Below are 22,622 nucleotides of genomic sequence, written 5' to 3'. Positions count from 1 at the left end.
CAGTACTAGACAAGAGATAGATCTTCCAAAGAACAAAGCTTTGAAACCATAACTAATTTTCTAAATCCTTTTAATATATAGAGATATATAGAGATTAATATATAGAAAAAATAAATGTATGTTTGGTAACTGTTTTTTCTCTTCATTTTCTATTTCCAAAAACAATTTTCTATTTTTGAGACTAAAAAACTTGTTTGGCAATCTAAAATGGACAAAAAACAAAAACTGTTCTCAAAACTCAATTTGTGAAGGAAACTGAAAACATACAAAATGCTATTTTCAGTTTCTAGTTTTCAAAAGTCAATGAAAATACGTATTTAATTTAATGAATCTGTCTCATTTAATGAGTTAGCATTAGAGTTCGAATCCTATAATAACATATTTTCGTATTTTCTATTTTTTTTTTCCAAAAAACTATCTTTTTAATTTCAATTAACCAAACATATTTTTGATTTAAAAAATACAAGAAATTTTTTTTTTATATTCCCAAAAACAAATTTTTGAAAATTAAAAATCAAAACAGTTACCAAACATAACCTAACTCTCTTGACACAAAAATAAAAAAATTATATGGGACATGTTATTCTCATTCTCACTTTTTTTTTTTTTTTTTGGTGGGTAATGAGTCTGAGGAGTTGTGAAAGTAAAAAAAACAAAAAGTGAAAAGTGAAAAGTGAAAAATGAAAACAGCTTTTGTTTTTGGGGGAGGGGATTGGTTTTTATTTGGATTGGTTTAAAGCGTAAAAGAGGAACGTCGTCGTTTGGGAATTAAACGGAAAAGTAAAGCAGGCAAGCCCAAAACCCCAAAAGGGTGGGAAGGGAAGGGAAAGTAGAAAGTGGAAAGTGGAAAGTGGAAAGCGATGGCGGCGATAGGGCGTGGGAAGACGCGGCTGAGCAACGGGGAGCGGTCGGCGTACTTCGCAAGGAGAGAGGCAGCGAAGGTATTAGGAAGTGTCCTCCAAGGCGATGCTCGTCGCCAAGCAGTGGGGTCCATAAAATCTCTGATATATAGGCCTTGTATCAGAAACAAGAAGGCCACCTTCGCTCTCGTCTGCCAAACACTCAAGCGTATGTTTTACTCTCAACTTCCTAATTCCTAATTCCTTGGGAATTAAATATCACTTTTTTTTGCTTTTCAGATCTTCCTATTATTAAGGATGTTTTGGATGCTGCTACCATTCTCAATGCCAAATGGAAGGTGGTATCAATTCTAATAATGAGCATATGTTCTATCATCTCGTCTCTCTAATTTACTTTGACTGTTTGGTGTTGTTGGTGTTGCAGAGGCAACAGGACTTAATTTACATTATCACATATGACATTCTTTTTGGCCAGGTACACTCTCACTCATACTCCCATTGAATAGAATAGATTACAATCAATACAATACAATACAATAGTGATAAATCCATAGTCTATGCTGCTACATTTTATGCCCGTACTCTATTTTTAGCACTTTTATTCAGCTATTAAATGCTAAATATATGTCTTAGGTCTGGTTCAGTCAAGTTATTATAGTAGATTAACAAATGTGCATATCATCTTATATTTGTGCCAACTCTTCTCACCCAGGCAGTTTCATTAGTTGGGGATGCCGAGAAATTTCTGATGCACCAGAAAGATGCTTTACAAACAGCTCTAGCACGCCTGTTAGTTAAGAAAAAAGTGAAGACCCCTCAAGATTTGGTGGATCTTTATCATATTCCTGGTGTGTCCCTGATATACTTCATTTTATGTTTTAAGTTAAGCTTGTGTTTTACTGGTTTGATCTTCTCTCTTGCTCCAGCTTCACATCAACTTGTTATGCTACTCAATCAGTTATCTGCCTGTTTCATTTTAGCCACTCAGATTGCACTACTTGTAAAGAAAATATTTCTAAACCAGGTTTGCTAATTTATGATGCAGAAGTTTCAAAGCCTCGTTATGTTCGTGTCAATACTCTTAAAATGGATGTTGATTCAGCCTTACTTGAATTAGGGCAACAAAACATGGTACTTTTTCCAATCTTTACATTCGTGGATTATGATATAGACTATGTTTTGCACCTGTCAACCAATGTTACACTTAAAACTGAAGAAACAACACAGGATACAATCAACTCCAAAATTCTTTGACCGTGATGGCCTTACTTGTTCAACAATTACTATGTTTTTGATGCAATAATATATGTTTTGTTTTTATTGCTGGGATAATTATTTTTTTAGAGTTTCACTGTGTTGTGTTTTTCTTCATCACTTATGATTTGTGTGTTCAACAGGTTAAAAAGGATAACATGGTTCCTGACTTGTTGATACTCCCACCAAGTACTGACTTGCATAATCATCCTCTGGTCATGAATGGAAGTGTCTTTATGCAAGTAAGAGTTTGTTCAAGTCTGGTATTAAGATTTTTTTTTTTAAAAAAAAAAAAAAATTTAAAGCACCTTCATGTGATTTGGATTCTTATTTCATGGAAAAATCAGTATCATGCTTCCTTACCCCTGAAAAAATTTCCATGACTTGGGCAGAGGTTCTAATTTAACCTTTTTTTTTTTTTTTTTAACTGAAATTGTGATCTTTTTGCACAGGGGAAGGCAAGTTCTATGGTGGCAGCAGCTCTTGATCCTAAACCAGGGTGGGAGGTGAGTAATGCTTCTCATTTATATTGGTGAATGATGATTGAGTTTTTCACTCAAGGTATCAACTTATCTTATCTCTCTCTTGCTTTGGTTTTAATATGTTGATGGAATCCATCGTTGACTGTTTACATTCAAATTAGGAGTCCACAACTTCAATTTTCTTTGGCATTTTCTTTTTCTTTTTCCTTTTCAATTGAGAAGCCATGAAATACATAAGGACATGATCTGAAAACAAGTGTGTCGCTTACCTTGAAAAAGAATGAAAAGAAAGAAACAAGTTTACCATTTAGAGTATATCAGTCAATAGTCATTTGCATAAATTTTTGTTTTTTTTAAGAAAGTCAGTGAGTGGAGATTAGCTTATTTTGGATTCTGAATCATGATTTTCAACTTTTAATGCAAGTGGAATTTTGTTTTTATCCCTCCTTGTGGTTTTAGTTTGGTATGCCTTCTTTACTTGAGAAATATGTGCATGAATTAAATTTTTATATAGGAAGATGCTAGTGAAAATCAGAAAACTAACACTTGTATGGCAAATAACTGTTTGAGAAGTAGTTTTCACCATTTTCTATACACCTGCACTGCTATACATGCTTTAGCCGGTGAGGTTGAGAAAATGAGACATCTTTTTTTATTATTGATGTGATGGTTTAGTCAATGCTCAATTATATTTTCTTTGAAGGTTCTTGATGCATGCTCAGCCCCTGGAAACAAAACTGTCCACCTTGCCGCTCTTATGAGAGGAAAGGGGAAGATTATAGCATGTGAGCTGAATAAGGAAAGGGTTATACGCCTAAAAGAGACCATTAAACTCTCTGGTGCCTCTAGTATCCTTTTATGATCTTTTTGTTTAATTTATTTGATATTTCTTTTCTGTTTCAAAATTGTTGAACAATCAGCAATCTACCAACTGTTATGTCTATTCGTGATCATTGTGATTCATTTTTAATCTATTATTCTACTATGTTTAGAAGCATTTTTTTTTTGGGGTCAGTTTCTCATCCATTTCCACTCATCTAAGCACAAAATGCTATTCCTTAACCTGGATTTTAGATATAGAAGTTCTGCATGGAGATTTCTTAAACTGCAATCCAAATTATCCGTCTTTTTCCAAGGTAAAGTATAATGTGCTGTGTCTTCACAGTTATGGTCTTTAGGTTCCACATGACCTATCATGAATGTCACATATCAAACAAAAAAAAGGGGGGTGAGGGAGGTCTTCACCTTTAGTTGTTTGAATTCTTGGTCATAACTGAAACTTGGAACCTAATCCGGTCTCTTAATTGAAGTTCGTATCATCAACAAAAGCTCTGGCTCGTTTTTGAAATTTTAGGGTCATTTTGGAAACCCAGACATCTTGGCATCTGGTTGGTTTATGCTTCTGTAAACAGCAGGCTTGGACTCTGACAAAGTTACTACCTATATTGCTGCTTTTGTTAACCACAAATAAGTTGGTTTTCACCTCTAATGCTCAACTTGGTTTTGACTAAAAAAAATTCTGGCCAGATTTTGTCCTGAAGTTTCCCAAAATTCCCTTTACTGCATCTTCAAAATCACACTATCTTCTATTTGTGTTTTTGCTGACAAGCAATTCGACATTGTAGGTTCATGCGATTCTTTTGGATCCTTCATGCTCTGGTTCTGGGACAGCCTCTGTGAGATTGGACCATCTGCTCCCATCTAATGCTGCAGGTACTTTTATTAGCCTCTTTGGATTTTTTGATTGTGTGATGAATAAGCTCTTTTGGACTCATTTTAGCTTAGGTGATTTAAGACCCATTTACTAATCCAAAAAGATAAATGTAAGGTGCTAATAGTTGGCTGTTAGAAACATCATTGTAATAGTTAAGACTTTGAACAGGAAAACTTCTTGGAAACTTTGTCCAATCAATTGGGATGTAATGTTAGATAAACTTGCTATTTCTGTTTAATTTTTTTTTTTAAATTGGAAATTTTGGTTCATCTAAAATAAGATTAATTGGAACTTTTGCCAATGAATCTAGCTCAAGTGACACTTTGTTATTTTATAAGAATAAATGAAAGATGAGGTCATAGGTTCAAAACTCAATGGGGTGCTTGTATAACTTACCAATAAAAAAAAAAAGGAAATTTGGTTTTTTTTATTTATTTAAATGACTTTTTACAACTTTAGTTATTCATTCATATAACTGATTTGTTAAATGTGTCAATATATCCTTTATGTGGCAATAATGGTTTTAAAATAAGTGATAATTACATTTTCAAAGATAATCTATTATTCTACTATGTTTTCTTATATGATCGAAACTGGTTCTGGTGGTTGAACCACCAGCTTGACCGGTTGTGATCTTTTTTTTACTATTTTTGCTATTGAATGTGTATGAATCTGATATAGTCCTGGCTCACATTGAATCCGGTCAAACTGGTCAGTTTGATCCAGTTGTTAAAACTATGGAGCACACTGCTACCCTCTATTTTTAATCGTAACTCCTACTTTAAATCTGCAGGTCAAGCAACTGATGTTACTGATACTGAAAGATTGAACAAACTTGCGGCTTTCCAGAGGAAAGTGCTCATGCATGCATTATCTTGTAAGTTTCACTCAAAACTTATATCTTTGCTCTCCTTTCCCAAAGTTTTGTAATTAGGCCACTGCATATACTCCATTAGGTGACATATACTCTTCCAAATATATGTCGGGACTCTCTGAGGTTTTCGTAACAAATTGCTTTCTCTTGAAATCTTAGCCCTGAGATTTGACCTCTTAATCAGTGAACAAGCATTAATTCTTGTAAATCTGCTAGATCATGAAACAATATTCTTTGTTTCTTCTTTTCCCTCACTTCGAGGATGATACTCCGCACAATTAGGCTGTTTGACCCATGTTTTACAGTACTCTAAACGTATTTTTAAAAGGTGTTCTGAATACGATTTTTCTGCTGGCAGTTCCTGCAGTTGAGAGAGTGGTTTACAGCACATGTTCCATACACAAAATTGAAAATGAAGATGTCGTAAAATCTGTTCTTCCTCTTGCTGCATCATATGGTTTTCAACTGGCAACTCCCTTCCCCCAATGGCAGCGCCGTGGTCTCCCAGTTTTTGAAGGCTGTAAGTGCTGTTCTGTTTTAATGCCAATTTGTTTACTAAGATGGCATATTAATGCCCTATAAGCTGACTTCTATCCAGAAAATGAAATCTGATGATAATGTATTTGGTAGAACGCAGAGATTACACCACCTCTGGCCAATATCTTTATACTGCTTGGTTCTTATGTTTGCAGTTCAACATCTTTTGCGAGCCGATCCTGTTGAGGATGGAGAAGGCTTTTTCATTGCCTTATTTACAAAGAGAGAAGACAAAAATCACTCCAAAAAGCAAGCAACCTGCAGAAATAATTCCAAATCTCTTGCCAGAGACGGCCGCACCAGTAGATTTAGAAGTGGGAAGAAAAGAACTGTAATAAACTTTGCCCATACTAAATTGTTTCTGATGTGGTTGCATGCAAAACAGAGTAGGCGAAAAAAGACAACTTCAATACTGGTGGCTCGTATAGACCAATGACTACTGATTGGTTTTGAATTTTGAAAATTATCCAAGTTTTTGGTTTAATCATCTTTTCTAAAGATGAGGTATAGTCGCAGACAACTAATATGACTTTCTATCCCAGCGAATTTTTTGATACACAGAGCCCCGCTTCCTGAATTTGTAGTACTCATTTTGCTACTGCAAATCTGCTGTGATTGTGCTCAGCAAGAATATTAGCTCAAATATGTTGCTCTGGCACCTAATGGATTAAGATTTTATGTTGCTCTTAGTTTTAGAACTGGGTTCCTTTACTTGTTGATTAGAATTTCATGTCATACTAACCCATGTGGGGTTAGGCAGTTACATTGTGAAGAAGAAAAAAAATTGGGAACCATTTGCTACAAACAGATGTATAGCTCTTCATGATAGAGATAAAATAAGAAAGTCTAGAAAAGTTCCAACTTGCTGAAAAACTCTTGTAATTCTCATTACAAGAAGATAACATAACATATTTCAGCCACAAAAAACACAGAAAAAGATAACATAGCATATATGATTCATTCATTCCTAACAACATAATGTAAGCACAAATACGAGCATAAGAAAACACACACCTAAACAAAAGCAAACAAACGAAGACTGGATTGATTTATTCCCATATGATACGATGGACAGAGCAAGAGAGAGTAGGAGTCCCATTCTGATAGGAGTAATAATTAAGCAATCTTAACCTCGATAGTCTTGGGCTTCTTGGGTTCTGGAGGTGGCAACTTGTTGACAGTAACAGTGAGCACACCATCCTGGCATACAGCAGAGACAGCATCTGTGTTGGCATTGTCAGGGAGCACAAACTTCCTCATGAGCTTGCCGATCCTCCTCTCCATCCTGAGGTACTTGGTCCCTTCTTTCTCTTCCTCCCTCTTCCTCTCGCCACTTATCAAAAGCACATTGTCGTCCTCCACCTGCACCTTAATGTCCCCAGACTTCAACCCAGGCATGTCCACCACGAACACGTAGGAGTTGGGGTATTCCTTCACGTCTGCCGCTGTGGCCGCCATCGCCTTGGCGTCGCGGACGTACGTATGACTTGGGCCGTTCAAGGATGCCGAAGAAGACTTGTCGTCGCTCAGCTCCATCATCTGCTGCAGGGTTGACAACAGTGGGGATGATTCCAAACCCATGATTCTCAAATCCATTTTTTAATTTCTTGATTGAAAAAGAAGAGGATGCTAAAATTGTGTTTTGGTTGGAGCTAGATAATTGAATTTGGTTTGGAAGAGGAGGTGGTGGTGATGGCATTTTTATAGGTGAAAAAGAATGGAGAGAAAGTTCTAGATCGAGGGATATAGCATTAGCATAGCTGGTAGCTTCCAGGAGCTTCGCATATATCGTAGCTACGCTCTACAGCAGTCCAGAACTTTGTGGAAACTTCTCTGATTAATTAATGTATGTAATGTAGGAGAGGAGACAAACTAACTACTGTCTTTATTTCCTTGACTCGTTAAAATTACTCCCAACTTTTTTTTTTTTTGATGGGACCCAACTTTTTTGACTTGGGCCGTTCAAGGATGCCGAAGAAGACTTGTCGTCGCTCAGCTCCATCATCTGCTGCAGGGTTGACAACAGTGGGGATGATTCCAAACCCATGATTCTCAAATCCATTTTTTAATTTCTTGATTGAAAAAGAAGAGGATGCTAAAATTGTGTTTTGGTTGGAGCTAGATAATTGAATTTGGTTTGGAAGAGGAGGTGGTGGTGATGGCATTTTTATAGGTGAAAAAGAATGGAGAGAAAGTTCTAGATCGAGGGATATAGCATTAGCATAGCTGGTAGCTTCCAGGAGCTTCGCATATATCGTAGCTACGCTCTACAGCAGTCCAGAACTTTGTGGAAACTTCTCTGATTAATTAATGTATGTAATGTAGGAGAGGAGACAAACTAACTACTGTCTTTATTTCCTTGACTCGTTAAAATTACTCCCAACTTTTTTTTTTTTTGATGGGACCCAACTTTTTAAAAAAAAAAAAAATGAAATTTCAAAAGAAACAGATTGGTCATTAAATCTATTTATCTATTAACTATATAAAAAACGCAATACTCTTACAGTACACATTTGATTTAGTGAGCTTTTTTTCGTTTTTTTTTTTCAAGTTTTGAACAGTTGCTACCATGCTACTTTAGTTTGTTCAAGTGGCATTATAACTATAGTAATTAGAGCATTTTTTTTTCTTTTTTTCAGTCTTCCGTTTCTACTTTTTTTTTTCTTTTAAATATTTATAAGAACCCATATATATTGTTACACAATAAATTTTACAATATTTTCATAATTATTGAGGTGTCAATTTTTTATAAGTCAAAATAAAATAATAAAATATGAAACTGTGACCAACCACAACTAAAAATAAATGTTTTGTGAAAATGTTATGATACTTGTTGAGTGAATGTGTAAAAGCTACAGTACTTTTAGGGTTTGTTTGGATAGAACTTATTTTCTAAAATTGAAAACTGAAAACATTATAGCAAAATAATTTTTAAATGTGTGAATAGTATTGTGGGACCCATTTTTAATGAAAAAATTGTTGAAAAGTGTAATTTGTGGGACCCGTGAATAGTGCATGGGAGCACTGTTCACGGAAGACTTGGTCAATAACTACAGCTGGGAAAAAAAAAGCTGAAACGTGCTACAGTACAAAATGCAAAAGCCAAATTAATCTGATCTAAACCGGCACTTAGTTTGTTTAATATGTACTGTTCATCGCCTTTTTTTTTTTTTTTTTTTTTTAGTAGTCATTGATTTGTGCTCTTTTTCTATACATAAAAATAGCAAATAGACTCATGAATAGTGTTATGAACAGTATCTTTGATTTAGTGACTTGCCTTCCCCCCCCCCCCTCCCCCTTTTTTCCAAGTTCACCAACTTGGTTTAAGCTTCTTTTATTTATTTATTTTTTTTTTTAAGGATCTTTATATGTCTACTTTATACTTGTAATATCAACTTACATTGTATATACAAAAAAAGAAGCAAATATTATATACATTTAATAAGCTCATGAATAGTGTTATGAACAGTATTTTTGGTTTAATGAGTTGCCTCTTTCCTTTTTTATTTTTATTTTTATTTCTTCAAATTCACCAACTTGGGTTGAGTTCTTTTTTTTTTTTTTTTTTTTAAAGATCTTTATATGTTTACTTTCTACTTGTAATGTAAGCTTATATTGTATACAACACAAAAAGTAGCAAATATTATATACATTTGAAAAAAAAATTGTACAAATTTTGCAAATGTGTACAACATTTGCCAATTTTTAGTTTTTACAATATAAATTTACATTGTAAGTGCAATGTATATTTTTATATATAAAAAGAGTAAATGTGAAAAGTTACAGTAATTTTGCTATAGTAGTTTTGGTTTGTTCAACTTTCATTGTTTTGCTTGCCGCTTATTTTTATTTATTTATTTATTTTTATTTTTTTGTAAATGCATAAAGTTGTAGTATATTTTCTATATTATTTTTGGTTTGTCCAATTCACACTATTTCACATTATAATAAAATGTTAACATAAAAAATTGGCACAATATTTTCACAATTGTTGAGGTGTTAATTCATTATAGGTCAAAATAAAATAATAAAATATCGTACTAGAATCAGTTATAACTAAAAATAAAAATACTGTGAAATAGAATCAGTTATAACTAAAAATAAAAGTATTGTGAAAAAGAAGTGCTATATCCACAATAATTTTCACAACACTTTCACAACATTTTTTTTGTGTGAAAAATGTTAAGACATCTTGATGTCGTCACAATATTTTCAAAATTGCTGAGCTGTTAATTCTTTACAAGTTAAAATAAAATATAACAAAATTATAAAGGTATTATGAAAATGTTGCGTCATTCTGGTTTTTGTGTAAAGTTTATATAAACCAAAATATAAACATTTTGGTTTAGTTGAAAATAAAGTTTGTATAAATTTACCATCATGTCACTCTTAAATAAAACAAAAAGTAATACATTATACTTTTAAAAAAAATTGTGTATAGATGAAAGTGGACATTTCAAAAAATAGCATAAGAAATCATCCAAAAGTGTTTTCTTACAAAAAAAAAAAAAAAAAAAAAGAAGGAAAAGAAGAACAACCCACCATAAAAAAAAGAAAAAAAAAAGAAAAAAAGCCAACGTTACAAAGGAAAAGCCAAAAGAAAAGAAAAAAAAAAGAAAAAAAAGCAAGCCAACGTTACAAAAGAAAAGTAAAAAATAAAATAAAATAAAATAAAGCCAGACAATTAATTAGAGGTGAAAGTAGTTTTGTTTAAATATTTTTTCCCATTTTCACTCTAATTTTCTCTCTAATTTGGAGAGATTGTATTTTGTAGACCCCACAACTTTTCTCTTCCCCTCCCCCTCTCAACCAAACAGTGAAAAATGTCATTTTTTACCATATTTTTCTCATCCTATTTTCAACAAAACAAAAAGGGTGATCACACTTTAGAAAACAAAAGGGTACAACCAAACCCAACAACAATACAAACACCAACCGGACTTTTTTTTTTTTTAAAGAAAATGATAGTAGACTTTATTTAAATAAAATCAAGTTATACAATAGGGAAAAGAAAAGAGGGACATTCCTCATTCTCTTTTGTAACACTAGCTAAAGCTAGAGCAGCACGATTATATTGTAAAGTTAGACTAACAAAAGAAATAAGCAAAAATGGGTAACTAAGCATAAATATCCAACTATATAGTTAACAGGCAATGTTTACAAACTATATTTTTTATTAGCATCTCGAGTCTAAGAGACTCGATTTTGGCTTATAAATCGAGTCTCAAAGACTCGATTTTCATGGTCTAATCACATCTGATGTGACATCTTTTTCCACGTGGCGACCAATTGAAAATCGAGTCTTTAAGACTCGATTTATAAACCAAAAAAATTTCAAAAAATTTTAAGTCTCATTCGGCCTCACCTCACCAGATCAAATCAGATCAGAGAGAGAGAAAGAGTCAGATCAGAGAGAGAAAGACCAGATCAGATCAGATCAGAGAGAGAGAAAGAGTCAGATCATATCAGACTGGGCTCGTGCGGCCCTGGGGCTCGCGCGGCCTGGCTCTGATTTTTTCTGGCTTCTTTTTCTTCTTTGGCTTCTTTTTTCTTCTTCGGCTTCTTTCCTTCTTCTTCGACTTTTTTTTTTTTTGGCTCTGATTTCTTTTTTGCTAGTGCTACTGTTCTGTTATATATGGGCTTATAAATCGAGTCTCAGAGACTCGATTTCCATGTGGACGCTACGTGGAAAAAGTGCCAACTCAGACTCGATCAAAAATATAAACTCAAGATGCTAGTAAAAATATAGTTTGTAAACATTATCTGCTAACTATATAGTTGGATATTTATGCTTAGTTACCCATTTTCGCCAAAGAAATAAAATAAAAACTACCACAAAGAAATTTAATGTCTTCAAGATCCAAGCTACTGCAATAGAGCAAATCTTCTCTTCAAAGTTTCCAGATGCCCCTAAAAATCAATAAAGTGCCAAACAACACCCTCTTGATTTATTGAGACATCAATATGATTGGTCTTGTTTTGTTTTGTTTTTTGTTTTTTGTTTTTTTTTTTTTTTTTTTTAGAGAAACTTGGAGGTGCCCAAAGCAATTAGGACTGAGAATTTTTCATGGAGAAAGGGGGGTTGAGTACCAACCCCAGTGATGGGAAAAGCCGAAACTAGTTTTGTTTGCTTAGGATGTGGTTCAAGCTGGGTATTCAGATCAATGACTTTAGCAGGCCATTTGGAAAGGAGAAAAGTTGGACTAACAGAGACTTTTGAATTTCTTAAAACACGATTCCAGCTACGAAGGGAAGATTTTCTCTGCTCCATATTTTCGATGTTGACATCTGAACAGGATTCCATTTTAATATCCTCATAATTATCTCCAGGCTCTTCAATAGAATTTTCAAAATCTTTAACACTTATCTCCAAATTGGGACCATTAGGATGTAGCACCGCAGAGTTTGAAAAATGATTCTTTGATAACCTCACCACAATTGAATGTTTAAGCACTATAAGGAGACTCCTTATATGTATCTTTAAAATCTAGAAGATATCTTGGATTGATCCAAATCCTGAATCTGATCCTGAATAATCAATTTCGAATTCGAATCAAAAGGCAGCACCGAATCTGGAATAGCTGTGTCCTTTCGAACATTTGAATCTTGCTGAGTAACCGCAGAGCAGAAAGAAGATTTTCCCGCACTACAACAGCTGGAATGCTTCCGACGGATGAGCTGGATTTCCGATCCCTGCCACCATGGGAAGCTCCTTCGCTTATGTTGGGACTCCTCAGATACTGATAAAACATTCACGTCCCGTGCCATTGAATGAGGGATACCAGCATCTTTTTTCCGTGGAGCCATAGAGCGAAGCTAAGGTCCATACTGAAAATCATCCTCATCAGCGGCAAATCATCCTGTTTTCCCAAGAAGACCACAGCGGCAGCCCAATCTGCATCAATCTGGATCATTTTTCCACGCATGAGATGAGAGGCTTAGTGATATCAATCCGCAGAAAGCAAGACCACTTTTGGGAGCATCCACCATAATAAGTTCACCCAGCTCGTTAGCAATACGAGCTCCTACATCCTTATCCATACTTTTAATTGGAATTTTAAAAATACGAATCCAGAAAAAGGGAACGGGTAAAGGTAACCTTAGCTGGACTAATATCACCATAAAAGCGTTTCATCAAAATAAATTCATCTCTTATCAATCATCTCTTGCAAATGTTCTTCTCAACCAAAGATTGCCAAAAATAAATTCTGTCCTACCTCTTTTATGGTTACTCCCCGAGAGCTTCACCAAAGACTTGTACAAGTGGATTTGAATGCCTCTTTATTGAAATCTTTGGTAGTTTGCAGCGTGAAAAGGATGCTTAACTGAGCCTGTTGTTTAGAGATAGCGACTTCATGGGATTCCACAGCCATAATACTTTTTTCCTCATCAGAATACTTGAAATGTTTCCAAAGTAAGTACCTCCATGGCAGCATCCATATTAACAACAACAGAAATAGAAAAGAAAGATGCAAAGTATTTAAAAGACAAAGAGAAAGAAGATTTAAGAGGAAAGAAATAGAAAAAGGGAAATAAAAACACAACCTTTACCACAATCTGAAAAGAACCAGATTTGAGAGGTTGAATCTCACAAGGTAAACTGTAAGTGTGTAGCTTCTACTGTCTTAAGACTACAGAGAGTCTGAGAGAGAGAAGTTTTTTACTAAACAGTAGTTGATACCAACCGGACTTGTACATAGATTATTATTATTAAGTTGGTTTTTAGGCAACTTGGACTTCAACGGCCTTGGGCTCAGGCGGTGGCTTCTTGGCAATAGTGACAGTCAAAACTCCATCTTGATACACCGCAGATATCTTGTCACGATCAACATTCTCAGGCAGCGAAGAAAGATCTTACTTCTTAATTAATTACCACAATTTCTCGCATGACAAAATTTAATTAATACTCGACTAGAAATATGGGAATGGAGTAGACCGCTTCATAATCACCTAAATGAACACTAGTGAACAATAATATATATATATATGCAAAGCCACCCTTTTGCCTCAAAACACCACAACCATTAAGGATTGCACAATTGATTGTCGAACAAGCTTCCTCCAAGGACCGAGGTGATCTGGATTGTGAGTGCTAGCTAGTAGAGTTATCCTTCCTTCCTTTCTCATATGAAACATCTTTCAGGGTCCATGAAACAGACTACTCTGATAAATGATAATATTCTCTTGTACATAGTAACAAAAAAAATGCATATAAAAATCTACATCAAAGGAATTACTCCCAATTGGCGTTGGCAATGCTAATATTGATTTGGAAGGTTCAACACTATTTTCTGATCACTGGGTTCTTCATAACAAACAGCATGAAAATTTCCTTAATTGAAAACATAAAATACCACCTTTACAACAATATTAACTACGCTTCGATCTGTATTATCATCTCCTTATCAAAGTTCATCATTCTCATCATCCCCAATATAAATTGAAGCCTCTTTCACTTTCTCCTTAATGTATCCAAACTTTCTAAGAAACCATAAGATCATCCGAATGGCATTACCAATAAACACCAGCCCCATCAAAGCCAGCCACATGAGTACAGAAACTTTCATCACTTGATACAGAGTCCCCTTAACACGGTCTGGTGTCATGTGTATCAATCCAAGAAAATATGTACTAGTTAGTGCAGTGATTGCAATCCACATAGTCACCATCTGAATCCACATCCATCTGCGTCGCTTTATAGGCAATCCACTAACAAGCAGCAATATTATGCTCAATGATGCAAGGAAAGCTATGGTGTTATAAACCATAAATTGTTCATAACCATCTCCAATGAAATAAGCCATCACTGCCTTGCCCACATTATGTGGCTTTTCCACAGGGTTGCCATCAGAATTGACTAAATAGTCATCTTGCCAAAGACCACCAGGTGGGGATATTGATGCTTGAAAGGCCACTGTTGCAAGTAGTGACGCCACAACCATTAATGCGCTTCTTTTCCTACCCAACCAATCGATGTTTTTATGCTTCTTAACTGGTTGTTTGGCACAATTTTCTTGCAAGGCTAGTGGCTGTGTTAAGGGGGAAACTTCAACTATATCAGGATCATAGGTACTTGATGGTGTCTCATTGATCCTTGAAGCTCCAGCTTTTCTTAAGGATTCCTTAATTTCCATATCTCTTATATCTCTTGGCCCAGGGAATATGGTGTCTAATGCAGTGAAGCCATTTGCATTTTGGGCATTTACTTCTATCTTTGTGCGGTTGAGCAAAAATTTTATGATCTGCAACAATTGAAACATTCAATTTTCAAATATAAACATGTAAATTGTTTTTTTTTAATAAAATGTTCTTATTTTTCTACTTTCAATCGAGTAAAAGATAGCAACCTCTCTTGAAACCACATGACATGCTAATTTGATACAACATCATTGTTAGTTAAAAACTAAAGAGTTTAAATGATCTAGAAAATGTGGTGCTGGAAGTCATAATATTATGACCACGAATTGGGACAGTACCATGATTAGAAAGATCAAGCAACTCCACATTGGCTGGAACAAAATAGGCATTGAAATGAAATAGTGGGAGAAAAATGCTGCCATTAAGCATTATAGTAAATTGCACTAAAGGCATCTACATGGAAAGGAGTGATAAGAATGCAGCGAGAATATATGAATGATGACAGATTCCACTCAAGGCATTATTATGAAACGGAGTGAGATGAACCACAACCTAGTTAGTGTGATAGGTGATTGTGCTGCAACTGCTCAGTTCAGGTGGTGGTACAACATGGCTAATTTTTATATGGAGGTGATTGTGGCGTGTTATTGATTACTTTCTGGTTAGCATAATAAGAGGATCTAACATACAGCTCCTAAGTTGAATCTATTTATGGTAATTGGTACGTCAGACTAATCTGAACTGTTTTGATTAGTCCGTCTGGTATTAGAGTTAATCTCCCTAATTTGTCATGAAAGAGGAAAACTAGCTGAATGTGAAACTCGAACAAATGAGGGTCAAGAAAAAAACCTAGAAACATTGAATGGTCGGTCTAAAGTATAAATAAAATGAATGAAGGCAGGTTAGAGCCAGAGAAAAGGACTCCAAGAGAACTCAACTTTTAAGCACATTCACATTACACAAGCTTAAAACATTGTACACTCGCTACAGGTGAAGGGGGCAACTTCTTGTTCTGAATTTGGTGACAAAGAAAGTTCTCAAAAGCATTCCTACACAGTTTGTTGCCACACAGACACACCATATGGTTAAATACTCAAATAATAGGCTAACTTGCCAACTCAGTACGTACTTGTAAAAAATATTATGTCTGTAGCATTCGTCTTAAATTTGTGATGGCTAAACAATCTTTGAATCTCACACCTACTCCTAAAAATAATGTTCAATCTTAAACCCTATAATGGAGTATTGTATTTCTTTTTTTGATAGTTGATGGTACCATATGCCTACGAGACACCCACCAATAATTGAATCAATTTTGATGACAAAGTGGAAGTACACGACGATGTAAAAAAAAAAGAGCAAACATACCTGTAATTGTTTGTTAGTAACAGCAAGATGTAAGACAGTGTTACCATGAGAATCCCTCCAATTCACAAACTCATCATCTCCCCCAACACATTCAACAAAAACTTTCAAAGCCTCCAACGGCCTATTAAACTTGACACACAGGTGGAGCGCACTGTCCCCAGTACTGGTGAAGACCCGAGTGGCCTCGGGTTTGACTCGGACAAATTCAGCCAGAACCCCAATTCGTCCCTTGATGGCAGCAAGATGCAAAGGAGTCCTGCCCTGACGATCCCAGACCAAACACATGTCCGGGTTGAGCAGGAGCAAGTCTTTCACAATATCGACGTACCCTTTAGCTGCAGCCAAGTGTAGAGGTGAGGAACCTTGTTGGTTCAAGTGGGATGTGAGGTCGGGGTTGTGATTGAGTAGTAGTTTGGCAAAAGCAGAGTGACCCAGAAGAGAAGCGAGGTGTAAGGGTGTGTCTGAGTGAGAGTGAGTGTTGAGGATTTGAGGGTGTTGTTGGAGTATTTGAAGGAGAGATGGAGCTGAGCCATTGATGGCAGCTTCTTGAAGGCTATTGTGGATTGCTTTGACCCTTTGTTTCTTCTCCACTTCTATCTCATCGTCCAACAGATTCACTAGCTTCATTCTCTTCTTTTCTCCTTAATTTTTTGGTAAAGCAACTGCAAGGGGAAATGAAATGAAAGGACAGAAACAAATTATAGGTAACATTTGTTTTGTTTGTACGTAATTCTTTCTTTCTTTCTGTAACTGTCGTCTGTAGGTGAAGTCCTCGGCCTCCGTTTTAGACTCTCAGTTTTGTTGAGTTTTTGGTCAAAGCCCGGCCTGCCACGTACGTGTTTATCACTTCTTCTTTTTGGTTAACGGGTCTATCACTTCATTCATGTATTTAACAAGATGCATTGATTGTTTAGTTCACACTATAGTCTGTAATTCATGGCCACGGGGCCTTCTTCTTCAGCGAATCTGAAACCAAATACCAGATGATGGGCTTATCGTTGATTTATTAGATAGATAGGCCGAAGAGTGAACACCAACTGTCCATTTCCATTTTTTAGCCTTTTGTTTTGTTTAGGTCTTCTATATATATACTCCAAGGCCCAACCAATGGAGCACTCCATGCCCCACTGTGCCACTTCAAAACCCAGCCTTTTGCCATGATATTAAACTTCTGCTTTAGATTCCCATGTATTAATTATGCCACCGAAATATTAAACTAGTAATTGATTTATTTATATATAATTGTCTATATAACTCATGCAGATAATTATATTAACCGCAGAGCATATATAAAATCATAATATAATAAGTATAAAAGAAATAAAATGCAACAATTTGGTAGCAAAGTGGAAAACTGATGAAAAACTTCAGCAAAAAAAAAAAAAAATTCATCCGAATGGCATTACCAATAAACACCAGCCCCATCAAAGCCAGCCACATGAGTACAGAAACTTTCATCACTTGATACAGAGTCCCCTTAACACGGTCTGGTGTCATGTGTATCAATCCAAGAAAATATGTACTAGTTAGTGCAGTGATTGCAATCCACATAGTCACCATCTGAATCCACATCCATCTGCGTCGCTTTATAGGCAATCCACTAACAAGCAGCAATATTATGCTCAATGATGCAAGGAAAGCTATGGTGTTATAAACCATAAATTGTTCATAACCATCTCCGATGAAATAAGCCATCACTGCCTTGCCCACATTATGTGGCTTTTCCACGGGGTTGCCATCAGAATCGACTAAATAGTCATCTTGCCAAACACCACCAGGTGGGGATATTGATGCTTGAAAGGCCACTGTTGCAAGTAGTGACGCCACAACCATTAATGCGCTTCTTTTCCTACCCAACCAATCGATGTTTTTATGCTTCTTAACTGGTTGTTTGGCACCATTTTCTTGCGAGGCTAGTGGCTGTGTCAAGGGGGAAACTTCAACTATATCAGGATCATAGGTACTTGATGGTGTCTCATTGATCCTTGAAGCTCCAGCTTTTCTTAAGGACTCCTTAATTTCCATATCTCTTACATCTCTTGGCCCATGGAATATGGTGTCTAATGCAGTGAAGCCATTTGCATTTTGGGCATTTACTTCTATCTTTGTGCGGTTGAGCAAAAATTTTACGATCTGCGACAATTGAAACATTCAATTTTCAAATATAAACATGTAAATTGTTTTTTTTTAATAAAATGTTCTTATTTTTCTACTTTCAATTGAGTAAAACACAGCAACCTCTCTTGAAACCACATGACATACTAATTTGATACAACATCATTGTTAGTTAAAAACTAAAGAATTCACATGATCTAGAAAATGTGGTTGCTGGAAGTCATAATATTATGACCATGAATTGGGACAGTACCATGATTAGAAAGATCAAGCAACTCCACATAGGCTGAAACAAAAGAGGCATTGAAATGAAATAGTGGGAGAAAAATGCTGCCACTAAGCATTATAGTAAATTGCACTAAAGGCATCCACATGGAAAGGAGTGATAAGAATGCAGCAAGGATATATGAATGATGACAGATTCCACTCAAGGCATTATTATGAAATGGAGTGAGATGAACCACAACCTAGTTAGTGTGATAGGTGATTGTGCTGCAACGGCTCAGGTGGTGGTACAACATGGTTGATTTTATATGGAGGTGATTGTGGTGTGTTATTGATTACTTTCTGATTAGCATAAGAAGAGGACCTAACATACAGCTCCAAAGTCGAATCTATTTATGGTAATTGGTACGTCAGACTAATCTGAACTGTTTTGATTAGTCCGTCTGGTATTAGAGTTAATCTCCCTAATTTGTCATGAAAGAGGAAAACTAGCTGAATGTGAAACTCGAACAAATGAGTGTCAAGAAAAAAACCTAGAAACATTGAATGGCCGGTCGAAAGTATAAATAAAATGAATGAAGGCAGGTTAGAGCCAGAGAAAAGGACTCCAAGAGAACTCAACTTTTAAGCACATTCACATTACACAAGCTTAAAACATTGTACACTCGCTACAGGTGAAGGGGGCAACTTCTTGTTCTCAATTCGGTGACAAAGAAAGTTCTCAAAAGCATTCCTACAGAGTTTGTTGCCACACAGACACACCATATGGTTAAATACTTAAATAATAGGCTAACTTGCGAACTCAGTACTAGTAAAAAATATTATGTCTGTAGCATTCGTCTTAAATTTGTGATGGCTAAACAATCTTTGAATCTAACACCTACTCCTAAAAATAATGTTCAATCTTAAACCCTATAGTATTGTGTTTCTTTTTTTGATAGTTGATAGTACCATATGCCTACGAGACACCCACCAAGAATTGAAACAATTTTGATGACAAAGTGAAAGTACACGACGATGTAAATAAAAAAGAGCAAACATACCTGTAATTGTTTGTTAGTAACAGCAAGATGTAAGACAGTGTTACCATGAGAATCCCTCCAATTCACAAACTCATCATCTCCCCCAACACATTCAACAAAAACTTTCAAAGCCTCCAACGACCTATTAAACTTGACACACAGGTGGAGCGCACTGTCCCCAGTACTGGTGAAGACCCGAGTAGCCTCGGGTTTGACTCGGACAAATTCAGCCAGAACCCCAATTCGTCCCTTGATGGCAGCAAGATGCAAAGGAGTCCGGCCCTGACGATCCCAGACCAAACACATGTCCGGGTTGAGCAGGAGCAAGTCTTTCACAATATCGACGTACCCTTTAGCTGCAGCCAAGTGTAGAGGTGAGGAACCTTGTTGGTTCAAGTGGGATGTGAGGTTGGGGTTGTGATTGAGTAGTAGTTTGGCAAAAGCAGAGTGACCCAGAAGAGAAGCGAGGTGTAAGGGTGTGTCTGAGTGAGAGTGAGAGAGAGTGTTGAGGATTTGAGGGTGTTGTTGGAGTATTTGAAGGAGAGATGGAGCTGAGCCATTGATGGCAGCTTCTTGAAGGCTATTGTGGATTGCTTTGACCCTCTGTTTCTTCTCCGCTTCTATCTCATCGTCCAACAGATTCACTAGCTTCATTCTCTTCTTTTCCCCCTTTTTGGTAAAGCAAGGGGAAACGAAATGAAAGGACAGAAACAAATTATAAGTACATTCGTTTTGTTTGTACGTAATTCTTTCTTTCTTTCTGTAACTGTAGATGAAGTCGTCGGCCTCCGTTTTAGACTCTCAGTATACCTGAGTTTTTGGTCAAAGTCCGGCCTGCCACGTACGTTTTTATCACTTCTTCTTTTTTTTCGGTTAACGTGTTTATCACTTCATTCATGTATTTAATAAGATGCATTGATCCCATAAAAAAGAAAAAAAAGAAAAAAGAAAGATGCATTGATTGTTTAGTTCACACTTTAGTCTATAATTCATGGCCATGGGGCCTTCTTCTTCAGCGAATCTGAAACCAAATACCAGATGATGGGCTTTACGTTTTGTTTAGGTCCTAACAAAATAATAGACTATAGTCTTATAATATATATACTCCAAGGCCCAACCAACGGAGCTCTCCATGCCCCACTGTGCCACTTCCAAACCCAGCCTCTTGCCATGATATTAAACTTCTGCTTTATATTCTCATATATTAATGAGATTAAATTCTATAAGGACGTGGTGTAAAACTCATGTTTTACCCCTCCAATCCTAACATGCCACATCATCTTATCACATATTTAAGAATAAACACAATTATACTCAATCAATTCTAATATCCATATATAAATCTAACCAAATTGGGAATCTATCGAGATGTTATTAGGTGTGGTAGGATGTATTGAATTTTAATAAATTTTAAGTAAAATGCTGATGTGGCAATCACTTATTGGATGGAGTAAAACATAAGTTTTACACCCCATCCTTATAGAATTTAATCTCTATATTAATTATGCCACCGAAATATCAAACTAGTAATTGATTTATTTATATATAATTGTCTATATAACTCATACAGATAATTATACTAAGAGAAAACATTTCATTAGGAGCTGGCGTAAAACCAATGTTTTACGCCAGCCAATAAAAAATCGCCATGTGCAAAACATTAAGTTCACAATTAAAAGACAAAAGCTCAAGCCTTCACCTCTGCTTTCTCTGCATCCTTCACACCGAACCTCCACCACCGCCACACAGATCGTCAGAGCAGAACGATTTCAAAGAAGAAAGAGTTCTTGCCATGCCCTTTGCTTCCTCCTTTGGGGTTGTGCCGTCCTTTACTTGCCCAAACCTCCACCACACCACACACCAAAGCTCACCGCCACAGAGTTCGCCGGAGCTGTGCGTGGAGCTTGGAAACAAACTGGAGCCGCCGTGAGCCATGATCCAAATGTTTGTTTTTCATGATTTTCCCTTTTCCCCAATTTGGATTTCAAATTGGGTGTTCAGATTTTTTGTTTGCTTCATCGAAAAGTTTCAAATTTTGAGCATTTCCTTTTTGATGAGAATGGAGGGTGAGTGTATGTTCATATCTTGTATTGCTCTAATGAAAGATGCTGTGTTGGGTTTTGATATAATCTGGGGTTTGTTTGGTTTTTGAATTTGGGATGTTTGATTGATTTGATTAAGTTAGATTGACTGTTAGATAAATTGGCTTTAGATGTACAATGTGATGAGATTGAGTTTAGAAATGATTATTGAATACTGAATTGGAACTTGCTGTGAAGAAGTTGATATATTGTGTTGAAAGTTTCAAAATTTGTTTTACTTTTTCACAAGTGGGTTTTTATTGGGTTGCTATAGCTGTATTATGCTTATAAGATTGATATTGTTTTTTTTTTTTTTTTTTTTTTTTTTTTNAAATAACGTTTTTTTTACATAAAAATACCAAAAATAATAAATTACAATAATTAAATAGTAAATTGTGTCTTACATCAATTGCATACCAATAGAAGTATTGTTCTCAGAGGCCAAGATGTGGAAGTATGTTCAAAATTTGTGATATCAAACTAGGTACTAGGTTCCCATATAAATGGATGGTCATATGCTGTGAACCTTCCAAATTTGTTGGCCTTAGATTTTGATTCAATCAAGATGCGTTTTCATAAGTTCTAATCATGGTCTGCCTAACAAGCTAGTAGTAACTCAAGGCATCTTAATGAGAATTTGATGAAATAATAACCAGAACAAAAAAAATTGAAGAAGTCGGTTATTTTGCTGTAGTGTGAGCACAGTTTTTCTCATGTATTGTTACATTCAAGTTTTTGTTCCAAGCTCATAAGAATGGGAGAAGAGGCCAGACAAGAATCGTGTGCTTAAAAAAAAAAAAAAGATGCAAGTAAATCCTTGCTTGCCTTTTCCCAAATCCAACTTGGATGGTCCCGTGAATCATTATTTGTAAAACCTATCCTACGTTTTGAAATTATCTTTCAAGATGGTAGTATCCTTCTAAATTTAAGTAGTTAACAATGCTAGATCTTT

General features: G+C 35.7%; 4 protein-coding genes across 5 annotated transcripts; 1 reads left to right on the top strand and 3 right to left on the bottom strand.

The window, feature by feature from the left end:
* The first annotated feature begins 746 nt into the window (after window positions 1-746).
* Window positions 747-6,419, top strand: LOC112032027 (25S rRNA (cytosine-C(5))-methyltransferase NSUN5). 2 transcript variants are annotated; one of them, XM_024064727.2, is made up of 13 exons: window positions 747-1,068; window positions 1,140-1,198; window positions 1,285-1,335; window positions 1,573-1,708; window positions 1,909-1,991; window positions 2,258-2,356; window positions 2,567-2,620; window positions 3,300-3,444; window positions 3,671-3,732; window positions 4,222-4,309; window positions 5,104-5,187; window positions 5,543-5,704; window positions 5,877-6,419. In XM_024064727.2, the coding sequence occupies exons 1-13, from the start codon at window positions 861-863 to the stop codon at window positions 6,155-6,157; spliced, it is 1,512 nt and encodes a 503-aa protein (XP_023920495.1). In that variant the 5' UTR covers window positions 747-860; the 3' UTR covers window positions 6,158-6,419. The 2 variants fall into 2 exon arrangements, with proteins under 2 accessions (XP_023920495.1, XP_023920494.1); XM_024064726.2 differs by having other exon boundaries at window positions 749-1,068; window positions 1,906-1,991.
* Window positions 6,420-6,558: 139 nt separating this feature from the next.
* LOC112032028 (17.3 kDa class II heat shock protein) lies at window positions 6,559-7,458 on the bottom strand. Its single transcript, XM_024064729.2, has one exon. It carries the CDS (start codon window positions 7,315-7,317, stop codon window positions 6,838-6,840), a length of 480 nt encoding a protein of 159 aa, XP_023920497.1. The 5' UTR covers window positions 7,318-7,458; the 3' UTR covers window positions 6,559-6,837.
* A 5,796-nt stretch (window positions 7,459-13,254) lies between these two features.
* On the bottom strand, window positions 13,255-17,056 carry LOC112032032 (ankyrin repeat-containing protein BDA1). Its single transcript, XM_024064733.2, has 2 exons — window positions 16,228-17,056; window positions 13,255-14,963 (listed from the first exon to the last, which is right to left on the bottom strand). Exons 1-2 carry the CDS (start codon window positions 16,852-16,854, stop codon window positions 14,127-14,129), a joined length of 1,464 nt encoding a protein of 487 aa, XP_023920501.1. The 5' UTR covers window positions 16,855-17,056; the 3' UTR covers window positions 13,255-14,126.
* A 443-nt stretch (window positions 17,057-17,499) lies between these two features.
* Window positions 17,500-20,452, bottom strand: LOC112019907 (ankyrin repeat-containing protein BDA1). The gene is made up of 2 exons (XM_024052451.2): window positions 19,611-20,452; window positions 17,500-18,360 (listed from the first exon to the last, which is right to left on the bottom strand). Exons 1-2 carry the CDS (start codon window positions 20,241-20,243, stop codon window positions 17,500-17,502), a joined length of 1,494 nt encoding a protein of 497 aa, XP_023908219.2. The 5' UTR covers window positions 20,244-20,452.
* Between the last annotated feature and the right edge of the window lie 2,170 nt (window positions 20,453-22,622).

Source organism: Quercus suber, unplaced genomic scaffold (genome assembly GCF_002906115.3).
Source record: "Quercus suber isolate HL8 unplaced genomic scaffold, Cork oak 2.0 scaffold_605, whole genome shotgun sequence".
NCBI classification, from domain to species: Eukaryota; Viridiplantae; Streptophyta; class Magnoliopsida; order Fagales; family Fagaceae; genus Quercus; species Quercus suber.
This window is presented reverse-complemented; position numbering and strand designations above follow the sequence as displayed.